A 14,595-nucleotide genomic window follows, 5' to 3' on the forward strand; every position below is an offset into this window, starting at 1 on the left:
AATCACTGTGATTTAGTTCACCACTAAAAAGCATAGCATATTTAGGGTTAATAGTTTTACCTACAGAGCGCAAAGTCCTGGCAAAAAATGACTGGTTTTTATTTGTTATGGGACTCAATTTTCTATTGCACCTTTGTTGTTGTATGTATTGCAGAAGGTTAGTGTGGCGATCACACAGGGTCCCCAGACGTTTAACGGTCTATTGATCCCTGCGCCACCAACCAGTTACTCTCTGGTAAAACACTTGAGTCCAGTCAGTTGTTAAAAGTGAACCAAAAGAAACAAGTTTATTTTACAAACGTTAACAAGTTTATGGTTTCTCAGATAATATTCCTGTCAGTATCTTAACTTTAGTTTCTTTACCAGCCTATACCTTCCTAATACCTTCTGACTGATTATCTCAACTGTTTGACTGACCCCGCTTAACAAATTCTCTCACTCTCTCCCACCAGACTAGCCCAACTCACAGACTTCCCTTCTGGTCTAAGATAAGGCTTTAACATGTTCACATGAACCACCTTACGCCCTTCTTCCCCTTGTTGGATTACTTAATTTACATCACTCATTTTGGACACGATTTTGTACGGTCCCTCCCATGCTAGTTGCATTTTATTTCCTTTGGTTGGTCTCAACAGCAACACTTCACTATCGGGTTCAAAAGTTCTTACTCTGGCCTTTTTCTCGTACCAGGTTTTCAGCTTTGTTTGGGCTTTTAAATTTTTCAGACCATAGCGCCACCCACATCCAACCTACACCCCTTACCTCGTACTTAAGTCAGGATCTAGGAACGCACAGTGATGATGCTCATACACAGTTTCGCAAAATGACCTTGAATGATTATCCAAATATAGCCAAATTGATGAAATCAGCCATATCACAACATACCAAGAGCTCCATGTGTGCACTAGAAAGGCACACAGTCCTGATTGTGCTCATGCTTTAAAAAAAATTAATGCAGAACAGCATAAAGTATTTTAGTATTTCTAATCCTTGTTCAACCTATCCATCCCATATAATCAATGTCATTTGGCAGCCTGCACACAATCAATGTATACAATGCTTTATCCAGAAGTATGATTAGACGCTTTTGAATTATGGTGCTGGAAAAGACTCTTCAGAGTCCCATGGACTGCAAGAAGATCAAACCTCTCCATTCTGAAGGAAATCAGCCCTGAGTGCTCACTGGAAGGACAGATCCTGAAGCTGAGGCTCCAATACTTTGGCCACCTCATGAGAAGAGAAGACTCCCTGGAAAAGACCCTGATGTTGGGAAAGATTGAGGACACAAGGAGAAGGGGATGACAGAAGACGAGGTGGTTGGGCAGTGTTCTCGAAGCTACCAGCATGAGTTTGACCAAACTGCGGGAGGCAGTGGAAGACAGGAGTGTCTGGCGTGCTCTGGTCCATGGGGCCACAGAGAGTCAGACACGACTAAACAACAACAACGATTAGAACGTTAATGTTCTTCATTCTTGTTATGCACTAATTATTCTTACACTACAGTCTTTGGCATTTTTAATCAAAAGTAAGTTTCACTGTGTTCAGTGGGGCTCATTCATGGGTATGTGTACATACGATTGCAGCTTTAGTTTCTTAAAATACCAGTGAAATGAACCCTAGCAAAAGGTAGCGGACTTTTGCCATATTTGCTGGCATGTCAACTTGTGGGCTCTAGCAGTGTTACTTACCAGCTGTGTGCTGATTAACTTAGTGGCTACTTCCTTATTGCCAACAACAGTGCAGAGGTAGCAAAGTAAATTCAGTTTAACTCTGGCTGCCCCTGTGCTCTTCTCTGGGGAGTCAGTCAGCTGACATACTTGGTGTAAGAAGTCGTTCCAGTCGTCTTCTTTTAGCATCAACAATTTCTCAGCTGGAAAGAAAAATAATGTTTTAAGAGCACTTGTTATGAATATAATTTCCAAGACCCAATACTGAAACATAGTATAGTTCTTTCTACCTACTTGAACCCCCGAAAAAGCTTGTTGTGAACATACAATGTATGTCCTGGCCCGACTGTACAGGCAGCCAGTTAGTTTCTGGGCCAAATTCAGAGTGCTGGTTTTGACCTACAAAGCCTTAAACAGCTCAGAACCACAATACCGCTTTTCCTCAAATGAACCAACCTACACCCTGTGATCATCTGAGGTCTTTCTTCATGAGAGTTCAGAAAGGTGGCAACACAAGAATAGGCCTTTTCTGCAATGGCGCCCCATCTGTGGAATGCTCTCCCCAGGGAAGTCTGCCTGGCTCCTTCATACATCTTTTTGGGAGCCAGATGACAATGTTTCTCAAGAATCAGGGCTTTGGTTGATTAGACCATTTACGGCCTTTTAAATGTGTTTGTGGTAGAGGGGGTTATTGGTTTGTTTCTGTTTTCTGTAACGTATTTTGTGTTCTTGTTTTGTATTTTTACGTTGTGAAGCACACACACACACCCCGGGTGATCTTCAGATGAAGGGTGGTATGCAAAATAAAGAAACAACAAAAAGAATATATATTATTATTCCAGACTTGCCTTTAGGCAGGAAGCAAAACAAAGAAAGGATCTGACTTGTCACAAGATCCCCAAAACTTTGGCTCAAATCCACATAGCAGAAAATCTTGACAATGCTTCTAAATAGTACGTAAGGAAGTGCTCCTCGGGAAGAAAGGTAGTATGCTGATAGTGATCTTTTGTTTCTATAAACAGCAGCTTAATATAGTACTAAAAGCATGCTGCAATCGCTACTGGAGCAGCATCACTGTTTTATAAAACTTAGTGATGGTCAGTAAGAATCTACCCTATAAATGTGTTTAGACTGTGCTTTAGGTATAAATATATCACGCAGGACACACCACAGTGTGACAAGGTCACCTGACCCATAATCATTTGAGTAAAGCATAAAATAGAGGTGTAAGTGACTTAGGTTGCAATTGTATTAGAAACAGAAATAAGTCCAACAAAACTCAATAGAGCTTCCTTCTACCTAGGCATATATAAAATTACTGTATTTTTCCATGTATAAGACTAGGGGTTTTTCCCTAAAAAATAATATCCAAAATTTGGGGGCTTCTTATACACGGATAGATTGCCCCCCATTTTCTTAAACCGGAGTCCCCCAAAATAGGGGGCGTCTTATACATGGGGGTGTCTTATAGACGTAAAAATACAGTACATTGTGAAAAAACTACTTTTTTGCTAGCTTATATTGAATTGGATTATTACTCTGGTCCTGTTACACTGTTCCTTGTGAGCCAAAAATACAGCATGCCAAACATGGTCTGCAATGACACATACAGCTGTGATCTCAAAACTATGTTCAATATAATTTAAAATGACAATTAATTATAGCAGCTGTCCCTTCTTGCTTGGGCATGCATCCTATATATCAACATTTGTGAGAGTTGGGAGTAGATGCAAAACACACAGACATGAGAACAACAGTGTTAAATGAATGCTAAGACATTTTTGAGTATTAAAGAATAATATTCTCTTGTAAATGGCAAGTTGCCTATAATTACTTTAGCAAACTGTACCTGAATGTGCTGGTACGTGTAAAGTTTTCACGTCAAATCTCACTGGTGGTTGCTTCACTATCTGAGAAAACAAATGTTTGACTTGAGGCAATTCTGAATATCTCATAGACCAAGGGTACACTATGCACCTCTCCTCAAATAAAACACTTTCTACCATAATAAACAATGAGCTGCCAATATTTCAGCTATAAATACACAAACTTTATGACCAGTAGGAAGTCACTGAACAAGCTACAAAAGGAAGCAGACTGATTTCCAAAACACTTCCTCAAAATGGAGAAACTCCTCAGTGAAGCCAATTCCAGTGGAGTTCCCTGTTGGTGTTAATAGCTCAATGGCACTGACAGGGAACCCCACAGGCAAAGAACAACTGGGAGAAAACATGAAGTTCTCAATTATTCCTTTGTAGCCAAATCCATACCTGCCCCACACCTGACGTCATATATGGTAACGGGTGGGATTGATTTCCGGAGAATGGTCTCATAGGCCAAACTAGGACCTGTGCCAGATTTAATTAGGTTCTCCACAGTGGGTATAACCTAGATAATACAGTTAATGTGAACAATGTATGGTTAACTTTTTCCAAAACAAGTTAATTTTCAGGGAGGCCCATATTTTGAGTTTACCTCCAGCACTGATCTGTGGCTTTTTTTTGGTATACAGTATTCTTAACAAGCTATCTAGAGTCAATACCACTTATATATTGTAATGATTCTCACCTACGTTTTGACAGATCGTTTTAGCTAGACCTTTTGTGAATATGCAATGCCATATCTGATCCAATATATCTGAACTTGTCATTTTGCCCAAGGCTATTTTAAAACCTAATTACCACAAACGAAAACATCATTCTTGATTCTAGGTGCTTTGACTTATTCAGTTATCTTTTATTTTCTAGCTCTAATCCACAGCAGCAACAGACAACCACCAAAACTTAACAGTAAATGGAAAAGAAGGTTTTTCAAACGTATCTTGTTAACAAAAATAAAATGAGTATGTTTTTCCATATTTGAACCATTTTATGTTCCTGTCTATCTTCTTTTTCTGTTCTTTTGGTGGTGGCAGCCATTTTGTGTTATACCAAAAGTAGCTGTGTTGTGACTGGTTGCCCTCAACACCTTCTCAAAATTCCAATTGTGCAAAAAAGGTTTGTGACTGCTGGTGTGGAGGCTTGCATTAATGTGAGTGCTATCAACTGATACAAAAATTGTCCATTTGCTTAGCATAACAATTTAGTGTAAGCCTGCAGGAAGCAGGTATGGCCACTAGGTGGGAGTAAAATAGTTGAAGATTAATCCCTGTAGAACCATAAAATTGTAGATTTGGAAGGGGCCAAGAGGGTCATCTAGTCCAACCCCCTGCAATGCAGAAACCTTTTGCCCAACATGGGGTTCAATTCACAACCCTGATATTAAGAGTCTCATTCTCTACCGACTGAGCTAGTGCAACGGAAAACAAAAAAACACTATAAATTCCTGAACACATTCTTTGAAAAGTAATGTATGGTAAATTCAAGTAGTACCTTTGGATTATCAATTACGGGGGTGACAATAAGGTCAGACTCCAAGAAGATAAGCTCTTTCACTTTGGACTCTATATCCTGCTGGCTGCAGCATATGTTTTTATCCTAGAATATAAGCAAATAGTAGTAGTATTTACAATGACATACATTTTAAACACAGCAAACATTGTGCAACTCCTGCATTTATTATTAAAAGGCACCAGAAGGCTTCCTTGTCAACTCCACAAGATATTAACGCAGGTAGTAGAATTAATTCATTGGTTTCCTGGAGTGACAATATTGATTCTTGAGATATGTGTGAAAGTCATTAATCCCATTATCTAGAAAAGTACATTAGGACCTATCAATTAAACAGCTGAAATTTTTCTCACCATTTCCTGATGTACAAGAACACTATCATAATCTTATGCAATAATTTGCTCATTATGTAAAAAAAAATCACTCAGATATATTCCACTGTAAATATATTCTGATCCTTCTGTATTCATGCTTGTTTCATTCAACAGCTCCATTTTTTCCACACTTTACTCCACCACCTTCTGTTTTGTAACCCCTCATTCTTCTCTTTTTTACATTCTCTCTTCTTCATCATATAACATAGTTTTCAGGCTGGTACAAATAAACTTCCTGTTTTCTTCATGCTACCATCCCATCATGCTTCTACTTTAAAGCTTATTGATGATGCAACTTTTATACTAAAAGTAAAAAATGTAAAGGACCCCTGGAAGGTTAAGTCCTGTCGAATTAGACTATGGGGTGCAGCACTCATCTCTGCTTTCAGGCTAAGCCAGTGTTTGTCCACAGACAGCTTTTCAGGTCATGTGGCCAGCATGACTAAACCGCTTCTGGTGCAATGGAACACCTTGATGGAGGCCAGAGTGCACGGAAACACCATTTACCTTCCTGCTACAGGGAGGTATTTATCTACTCGCGATGGTATGCTTTCGAACTGCTAGGTTGGCAGGAGCTGGGACAAGGTGACAAGAACTCACCTAGTGCATCCATTACAGAATCCTAAACATTTATAGTTAGAAATAAGCCCCTTATTTCCTTCTGTACAAAGGACTAAGATTGGGCTGTACTACTGCTTCTTTGCCTTCAGCTCTCTGATAATCTCCATCACTAGTTTCTGTTTAATTTATTCCACCAAAACTAGTTTTAACAGAAATTACCAATTGCTGTTTTCTAGTTAAATATAAGGGCCTCATCATCATCCTCACTCTTCTCAATCTGTGTGCCTCTTCTGACACTGTCAATTATTTTATCACCATCCTTGGCTTCAGTAATGCATTTTTTTCCTAGTTGTGATTTGACAGCTCTTCCTCTTCTGTTTTTCTATAGCAGTCATATAGAATTCAGTCTCTTGCTTCAGTTTCCTTCAAACTACACTCACCTTTGCTGAAGGACTTGGAGGTACTGTGTGTGCAGAATTTGTAGCTAGAACAGCAGCAGCATTGTTTATTTCCACTGTGGTGGTAGTTCTAGGGGTGGGACGAGAACTGAAAGACAATATATACATGTTTATACAAAACTGAATACTTAAATGCAAATTATCTGAATTATTTTCTACAACTTCATTTAAAAGTGTTGTGCTGTCTTCATACCTGAGTAGAAATATAGATTCATTTGATTCACCATCAACAGCACTTTTAGGGCGTAGTTCTTCTGGATTTTCTTGACAAAGAAAATATTGTAACTATTTACCAGCATGAACTATGTATACAATTGTAATGTTTCAAGCATGCATTTTAGTTCTCTGTTTTACATTACAGTGGAACCTCGGAAGTCGAACGAAATCCGTTCCAGAAGTCCGCTCAATTTTCAAAATGTTCACAACCCAAGGCGCGGCTTCCAAATGGCTGCAGGAAAATCCTGCAGCCAATCAGAAGCCGTGGAAGCCACGTTGGATGTTTGGGTTCCAAAGAACATTCGCAAACAGGAACATTCACTTCCGGGTTTGCGGCGTTCGGGAGCCAAAACGTTTGACTTGCAAAGCGTTTGGGATCCAAGGTACGACTGTACATGGTCGCCCCCAAAGCTGTTTTCATTAACCAACATCCACCTGCCAATTGCTCAATCAGGACTAACAAATGTAATTTCCTTGCAGGTGCTTTTGAATCTCTCACACTGCACCCCCTCTTCTTAGCCCTTTGTTCATTTTCTCCTTGCCCCCACGCTTTCCACCAGCCCTCCATGAACCTGCACTGACATAAATAACTGCTATTCAAGTTACTCTGTGTGAGAGAAAAAGCCTTTTTCTCAGCTGATCTGTGAAACGCAGGAGGAAGAAACCTACTTTTTAGATCAGCGGTGAGATGGACCTCTCTTGCACACAGTGGATGCCTATAGAATACCAGCTTCCTTGTCCCCATGCCCCATAAAGATGGAAAAAGAATCTCTTTGCTAGCCCCACGTTTGCTGCTTTGGGAAGTGCCAAGCAATAGGGCTAACAAGCCACTTCTGCAGTGGTTCCCCAGGTCCCGACAGGACCCTGCACAAGGGATTGTAACAGGTGGGCAGGACAACACACCTGTCAATCATGTGTTATCATAATAGTGACTAGCAGGTAAGTGGCCATCAAATTTGCCCATGAGGCCTATTTTGGTAAGAATCTGGCTCAAGAAACCAAAACAGTTCCCAATTCCTGAACCAATACATAAAACAAAGGTGCAATCTTACCCAGCTTGAAAGATCTGTTAAGTTGATTGTTTTCTGTTCTTGGCAACATTATTTCTGGGAGGCTTTTATTCTCTAATTGAATCTCAGACTCTCCAGGTTCAAGCAGTTCAGCTTTTTTCCTGCTGTTCAAACAATTGACAATGAAATGTACTTTGCAGGCAATGCAAATTTCTCTGCATTTTATTCCAGTCAGATCCTTAAACAACTGCAAAATTATCTTTTTACTTATTTATATACAGACAAGCAATTTTTTATTTAATTCATTTATGTTCCACTCTTCTTGTCCAAGGATATCAGCTACACTGCAGGACAGCAGCTCTCTAAAAGCAGGGCTATAGCCAAGGGTGAAGCCATATTGTTCTGTTGCAGCAAAAAGAGGGAATCTTGTGACATCTTAAAAACTAGAAATGTTGTGGCAAAAGCATTCAAGAGACAGAACCCACTTTGTCAGAAATCTTTAGCCTCATGCATACATCCTTCTCACAATAAGTTTGTTAAGCAACAGAATTCAAAATTTCAATTTAATTTTAAACTGAGTCTACTGTACCTGGAGCTTGTTTCTTGGGTGGAGATTGTGTCACTGGGAATTTGGATAAAAGCATCTTTCCAGAAAGGATGTTGCAACAGCTTGGCCCAAGTCAATCTTTAAATAAAATACATATACAATCCTCTCAAATAGTACCAATTTAAATTTCACAAACTTTTAGATTTTTTTAAAAATCAGTGTGCATCATTAATAAATAGCCAGATCTTCAAATCATAATTTTACCTCTTCTGAGGATCCTTTTGAAGTAAAGAATCAACCAAGTTAAGGAAGTCTGAAGATGGTTCTAGAGGTGCTGATCCTGTAAGATAACGAAACTATTCTGTTTTGAAACAAATATGATTCTACTAACTACCAAAATCTACAAACAGCAACATAAAAGAATTCATATATTAACTTCTTAAGGAGGGAATGCATGGAATCATTCACTCATTTGTCCCATTATATAAACTTATAAAATTATTTTCACCATCATTTATCTAAGGAACAATACCTTTCTGTGTAGGTGGGAAAGGATCTTCATGTAAAATCTGTTCTGCTAATTCAGTAACACTTTCCGAGAAGAACGGAGGTCTTCCTAGAAACATAAGTAGATAAGATTTCAGTAAAACTTGAATAAGCATCAGAACAATTAAGTAATAATTTTATTTGCATCAGCCAAGAGTTATTACAAGTCCATTTAAGAGAACATAATAATAATGCAAACTTGGCAGCATTATACCAATTGATTTATAAATTTTTTCATCTGTTTTGCTTAAGGCTCTTGACAGCAAGAAACACTGAGTTACACTATAATTCATAAAAAGATATACAATGGCGGGGGGGGGGGGAATCAAACCAAACAAGATGCAGAAGATCTGAGATCACATCCCGAGACATTTCCTTTGGGAAGAAAAAGCAGCCACAGAAAGGGATCTGGGGAGAGCAAGAATGGGTGGGGGAATCTTTCCTCTATGCCATTCTCATAGTTTAAACACCCAGCCACCCACCAAAAAACCCTATACTATTTGACCTACTGGCAGAAGACAACTTTTTTGGGGGAGAGGAAAGAGCTAAAAAGTTAATGTCAGAAGATGAAATCACAAATTACTCACATCTCATTCAGTGAGGCCCTAACAGATTGTCAGTTAATCATCTTCTTCCATCTCCACTCTGAAATGCTGTGGCTGCAGCAGCCACTCCTCACTATCATACAACAAAGGTCCACAGAAGACAACCATAGACCAGCAAAGTGGGTTATGATGACTACCTACTGTAGCCGAACAGTCACTTGGGATATGATTTGAAATTTAATCAGAGTGTTCATTTTATTTATTTTACTTTTATGAATTTAACAAAATTAATAAGTCACGTGATAAAAATAACTGTCTAAGTGATTTACATGAATATGAAATAAAGCATTAAAATTTTATTTATAATGAAGAAGGTCTGCAGCAAGAACTTTAACCTAACCGAAGGGAAAAACCAAGGGCTGAGATTATCCTAGTCTGATTCTGAGATTAAATTCTACCTGCCTCTCCATACATTTCAGTTCCTTAAGACACAATAATATTTAAACCGAAAGTACATTTCAATGTCTTGCCGCGTGTCTCACTGCTTATTCTACTAAGTAACTGTATTAATGACTATACAAATTAGATGTTCACAGCTCTATTAATAGCAAAGGAACCTACACAGGTTCATAAATGGAACAACATCTTCATCTTAATGTTAGTATTAGCATTTGTAACAATAATTAACATTGTAACGTAATGTTAAACATGTTAGTATAAATAATATAATACCTGAAAACATTTCATATAACAAACAGCCCAATGCCCATAGATCACTGGCTATAGAGAAGTCGCTTCCTTCTATCACTTCTGGAGCAATATATGACAGTGTACCTACAAAATAAAGTCATGAATAGTGATTTGCTCTGATTTTGTAATAAACATCCTTTCAAAAGTCACCAACATTTTTATCCAATAGTGGATGGTCTTGCAGGGTAGGATCACTCATCTGACCTCCAGTTAGTAATGTTACCGCTTACGGGAGGTAGAGGGGGAGAGATGAAGCCATGGGGAGCTTGGCAACAAGTGCGCTGGATTTGCTCCACCATTTGCACCATGCCAACCTCACCCCTCGCTTTATACTTCCTGATAAACAGCAGTAATACAAGTGACTGGTGGTGTCCCACCCTGGTGTCCACTACTGCTTTCATCTTAAACTCATTACTGGGATACTCAGAAGGAATTTCAGACTTGATTTTCTTCTAAGTCTTTGCTAATGTAACAGGGTACAGTAAACATAACCAGAGCAGCTCCAATAATCACAGAGTAACAACCAACCAGGAAGAAGCGTAAACGCAAAGACTGAGTGCACTCTACTTTGTCTAGCCCTGCATCGTACAACAGCAGGAAGGTAACCCCAAAGTGGAAGAACTGGAGAGTTCAGGGAAGGAGGCTGGGGTAATATGGCACCCAGCATTTATCTGATGAAACTGACAGCCACACAACTCAGCTCTTTGAAAACGTAACTGCTTGGTATGACTTTGCACTGAGGAAATGACTCTAAAGGGTTACTACTGACACTAACTAGCACAGCCAACGGTGAAGAATGATGGAAGCTGTAGCAACATACTGAGGGTCACAGATGCCCTATCCATCAAATGTAGAATCACTGCTTTCAATAAGGCAGGGTAAGATACCACTGAATTAGTTCCCCCATTTCAAGTTTTAGAAAATAGAACCATTACACAATTTTAATTACAACTCTGTCTTTTGCAACTGTTGTCCTTACATATTGCAATGTACCTCTGAATCTGTTCTTCATATTTTGTCTTGAGTTTTCATCACTATCACCTCCTCCGTCTTCTGTTCCAATTAAAGCAAAAAATTCCTCCAAGTTTTCACCCTCTGCTTTAGCCAAGCAAAAGTTACTGAACTTCAGTGTACCAGGGCCTTCAAGGAGAATCTGTAAGGTATATCAATTAGTGATTTCTTGAATTATTTTTTTTTAAGTTGTTTTCAGAAATCATTCCCTCTTACCTTCCCAGGTGTGAGGTCACAGAAGAGAATTCCAAGGTTGTGAATATGATGGAGTCCAGTAACCAAATCAACACCAAATTCTCTCACAACCACCTCAGGTAGACATCCATCTTGAGTAATTACCATTTCCAGTGATCCACCTGTAAGGCATTTATGGATATTCTGCTATGAAGTTTTTTTTTTTTAAAGAAAACAAATCAGCTGACCTCTGTAGTACTATGTAAATTTTTATCCTTAAGCTTTTTCTGACAAAATAGGCATACAAAACCTTTGATCTACACTGCCCACCTGCGATTCCTAGCATGCAGTATTCAGAGCCATAATGCCTCTGACGCTGGAAGTAGAAAGAACGATTGGTCTTACCTGAAGTGAAGATTTAAAAGTGGGGCACCAGAGCCAATGGATTAAGTTTTATTTTTTGCCGATTACTGTTGTCTATGCTCTGGTAACCTCTAGGTTAGATTACTGCAACACATTATACGTGGGGCTGCCTCTGATGATGGTACGGAAACTTCCACTGGCACAGTATTCAGCAATAAGGTTGCTCACCAGGGCAAGCCTGCTTGAGCATATAACACCAATCCTGGCCCGATTGCACTGGCAGCAATATGAGAACAGGCCTTTTCTCTGGTAGCTTCCCACTTGTGAGATTTTGATTGGACCTAGTAAAATGGAGGTGGGGAGTCTAGGGACCAAATCCATCCCTCAGGGCTTCTCTAGATGGCCCTTGGGAAACAACGGTCACAAAACATTGTGTTTAACAGCTGCTTACCTGTGCACAATTCCACCACAAGCCAGAGGTGATTGCTTGTTTCATACCATTCATGAAATGTTACTATGTTCTTGTGCCTAATTTCATGAGTAAGGCGCACCTGCAACAGATTATCCACACATGAGTTGGTTTGGGCTGAGGATGGGACAGGCACAAAATGGAACAGTAGCTCTTAAGAAGTTGGAATTCAAGAGACGTCTACGCAAAAAGCAATGTAGCAGCCTAGAATTCCCCCGGTCCCCATGGGAAAGGCACAAGAGGATGGTAACAGATTAATACATTTGTGAAAAATGTTGGGGTGGATTCATTATGTTCCAAGAAAAGTACAAAACAAAAGGTGTGATGGATGGTTTACAGATTGTGAAGATTCAAGACAGAAAAGGATTGAACAAAACATTGAAGGCCTATAGCTATTTTTTTTATAAAAAGTTTGAGATTAGTCAATGAAAAACATTTTTTGAAACCATAAATTGCCCTTTATGCCTCTTCATGGACACTTCATTTGATCAAACCTGATTAGTCTTTGTAACAAAGGTGAAATGGGAACCAAATCCACCCATATATACCATATATTACTCTTGCTTCTCATCCCCAACAGTTAATTCAGAAAGAGAGAACTGCCCAAGACAAGAGCCTTTCAGAGTTAACTAAAATAGGGATTGATTAAGCAATTGTCAAATCAGTTTCAGACAAAACTGTGGCACACAAAAATCCTGTGGGTTGCTGTGTTTTTGTGCCAAGCTCTCTTCACACTATTGTAATAGATCTATACAGCAGCCAAATCTTTCTCCAGGACATCTGAATTACAACTGTAGGGATTTCTCCAGAGATATATGCAATGACTGTTTACCTCATAAAAGTCACCAGCAGTTGTTGCATTTATTATTTTTCCAGAATGCAAAGGATTTCTTATGAAACAGTCACGAAGCATACAATGAACACTCAGGGTACCCACCATAATTATCCAATTTGAGCACACCCAAAATTTAAGAGGAAAAATAAGTTTCTAGATTCTGCTAAAGAACCCCTTTAAAGCACAGTGGTGCCTCGCAAGACGAAAAGAATCTGTTCCGCGATTCTCTTCGTCTAGCGGTTTTTTCGTCTTGTGAAGCAACCCTATCAGCGGCTAAGCAGATTAGCGCTATTAGCGGCTATTAAAGGATTAGCGGCTAAGCTGCTAAAAGGCTATTAGCGGCTTAGCGGCTTAGAAAAGGGGGGGGCGAGAAAAAAACGCAAGACTAGCAAGACGTTTCGTCTTGCGAAGCAAGCCCATAGGGAAAATCGTCTTGCGAAGCAACTCAGAAACGGAAAACCCTTTCGTCTAGCGGGTTTTCCGTCTTGCGAGGCATTCGTCTTGCGGGGCACCACTCTACAGCTATTTGGAACATGGATCTTGTTCAAAATTATTGCGGACTTTTTCAACCAGATGGCACGTTTGTATCTGAAAATATGTTGAATAATTTCATTTACATCTCTTTCTAAAATAATCAATGTAGTTCTTACCCAGTTTGTTATTTCAGCTCTCTTGCATTTCTCAGTGCACAAAATAGCCACAAAATTAATAGTTCCTTTTCTTCTGCCTTTATATACAACTGTTTTGCTTCCTCTTCCAATCTCTTCATACAAAATAAAGTTCTCCATAATAAAATCTGTATACATAAATTAAATCAAAGCCACAAAATTAAAACCTCAAAATGAAAGGAAAACTCCTCTAGTTTAATATAAGAATGAACACCTTGATTTTTTGAATAGCATAACCTACAAAATGTTTTTAGGCATGTAGTTTTACATAGTCTTTAAGAGAATAACTTACACCAGAGAATCAGAACCTGTGGCCCTTCAGAGGTACCTAGAGTCCAAATCCCATCTGCCTCAGCTAGCAGAGCCAACTTCTGGAGGACCACCAGTTTCTCATCCCTGACATGCACAACAACCTACAACTAAGGGAGCCTGAGCAACACAATACAGTTATACCTCGGGTTACAGCCGCTTCAGGTTGCGTTTTTTCAGGTTGCGGACCGCCGAAACCTGGAAGTACCGGAACGGGTTACTTCTGGGTTTCGGCGGTTGTGCATACGCAAAGCGCTAAATCACGCTTTGCGCATGAGCAGAAGCGCCGAATCGCAACCCACACAGGTGCAGGTTGCGAACGTGCATCCCCCATGGATCACGTTTGCAACCCGAGCGTCCACTGTATTTTACATATGATGACTTTAATGTTCATGAGGAGAGCCTGAGAACTCTTAATCTAGGTAACACTTATGGTATACAAAGTGACATATCACTAAAGATATGTACCTTCTTTCTAAAGTACTAGGATAAATGCCATTTTTAATTATCATCATCACCATCATTGTCTTTTTGGTGCTCCCAGACCCTAGAACTCCCTCCCAAGCAGATGCAAACTTTCTTGTTTCAACAGGCTTTTGAGAACTGATGGCTTTTAATGACAGGGCTGGTGCTGTTTTTATTGTAATTATGCTTGCATAAATTAAAAAATGTGGGAAAAGAAAGGAATCTCAAGAGTTCAAAA

General features: G+C 39.4%; 1 protein-coding gene across 9 annotated transcripts in view; it reads right to left on the bottom strand.

The window, feature by feature from the left end:
* ULK4 (unc-51 like kinase 4) overlaps positions 1-14,595 on the bottom strand; it is a 166,765-nt gene that overhangs the window by 150,738 nt on the left and 1,432 nt on the right. For 6 of the 9 annotated variants that reach the window (XR_003709203.2, XM_028751072.2, XM_028751069.2 and 3 more), the window contains exons 2-15: positions 13,566-13,711; positions 12,063-12,162; positions 11,291-11,430; positions 11,057-11,216; positions 10,046-10,147; positions 8,755-8,838; positions 8,487-8,562; positions 8,265-8,360; positions 7,718-7,839; positions 6,643-6,712; positions 6,432-6,537; positions 5,039-5,143; positions 3,517-3,577; positions 1,689-1,870 (exon numbers count right to left, since the gene is read on the bottom strand). Coding sequence is in view for 8 of the 9 variants with exons in the window: in XM_028751072.2 (XP_028606905.2) it covers positions 1,689-1,870; positions 3,517-3,577; positions 5,039-5,143; positions 6,432-6,537; positions 6,643-6,712; positions 7,718-7,839; positions 8,265-8,360; positions 8,487-8,562; positions 8,755-8,838; positions 10,046-10,147; positions 11,057-11,216; positions 11,291-11,430; positions 12,063-12,162; positions 13,566-13,703 (1,542 nt within the window). In the remaining variant the exon portion in view is untranslated. Of the gene's footprint in view, positions 1-1,688; positions 1,871-3,516; positions 3,578-5,038; positions 5,144-6,431; positions 6,538-6,642; positions 6,713-7,717; positions 7,840-8,264; positions 8,361-8,486; positions 8,579-8,754; positions 8,839-10,045; positions 10,148-11,056; positions 11,217-11,290; positions 11,431-12,062; positions 12,163-13,565; positions 13,712-14,595 lie in introns of those variants that run through there. The other 3 variants (XM_028751073.2, XM_077916423.1, XM_028751074.2) reach the window with 3 other exon arrangements.

The sequence above is a fragment of the Podarcis muralis genome, chromosome 12, assembly GCF_964188315.1.
Source record: "Podarcis muralis chromosome 12, rPodMur119.hap1.1, whole genome shotgun sequence".
NCBI classification, from domain to species: Eukaryota; Metazoa; Chordata; class Lepidosauria; order Squamata; family Lacertidae; genus Podarcis; species Podarcis muralis.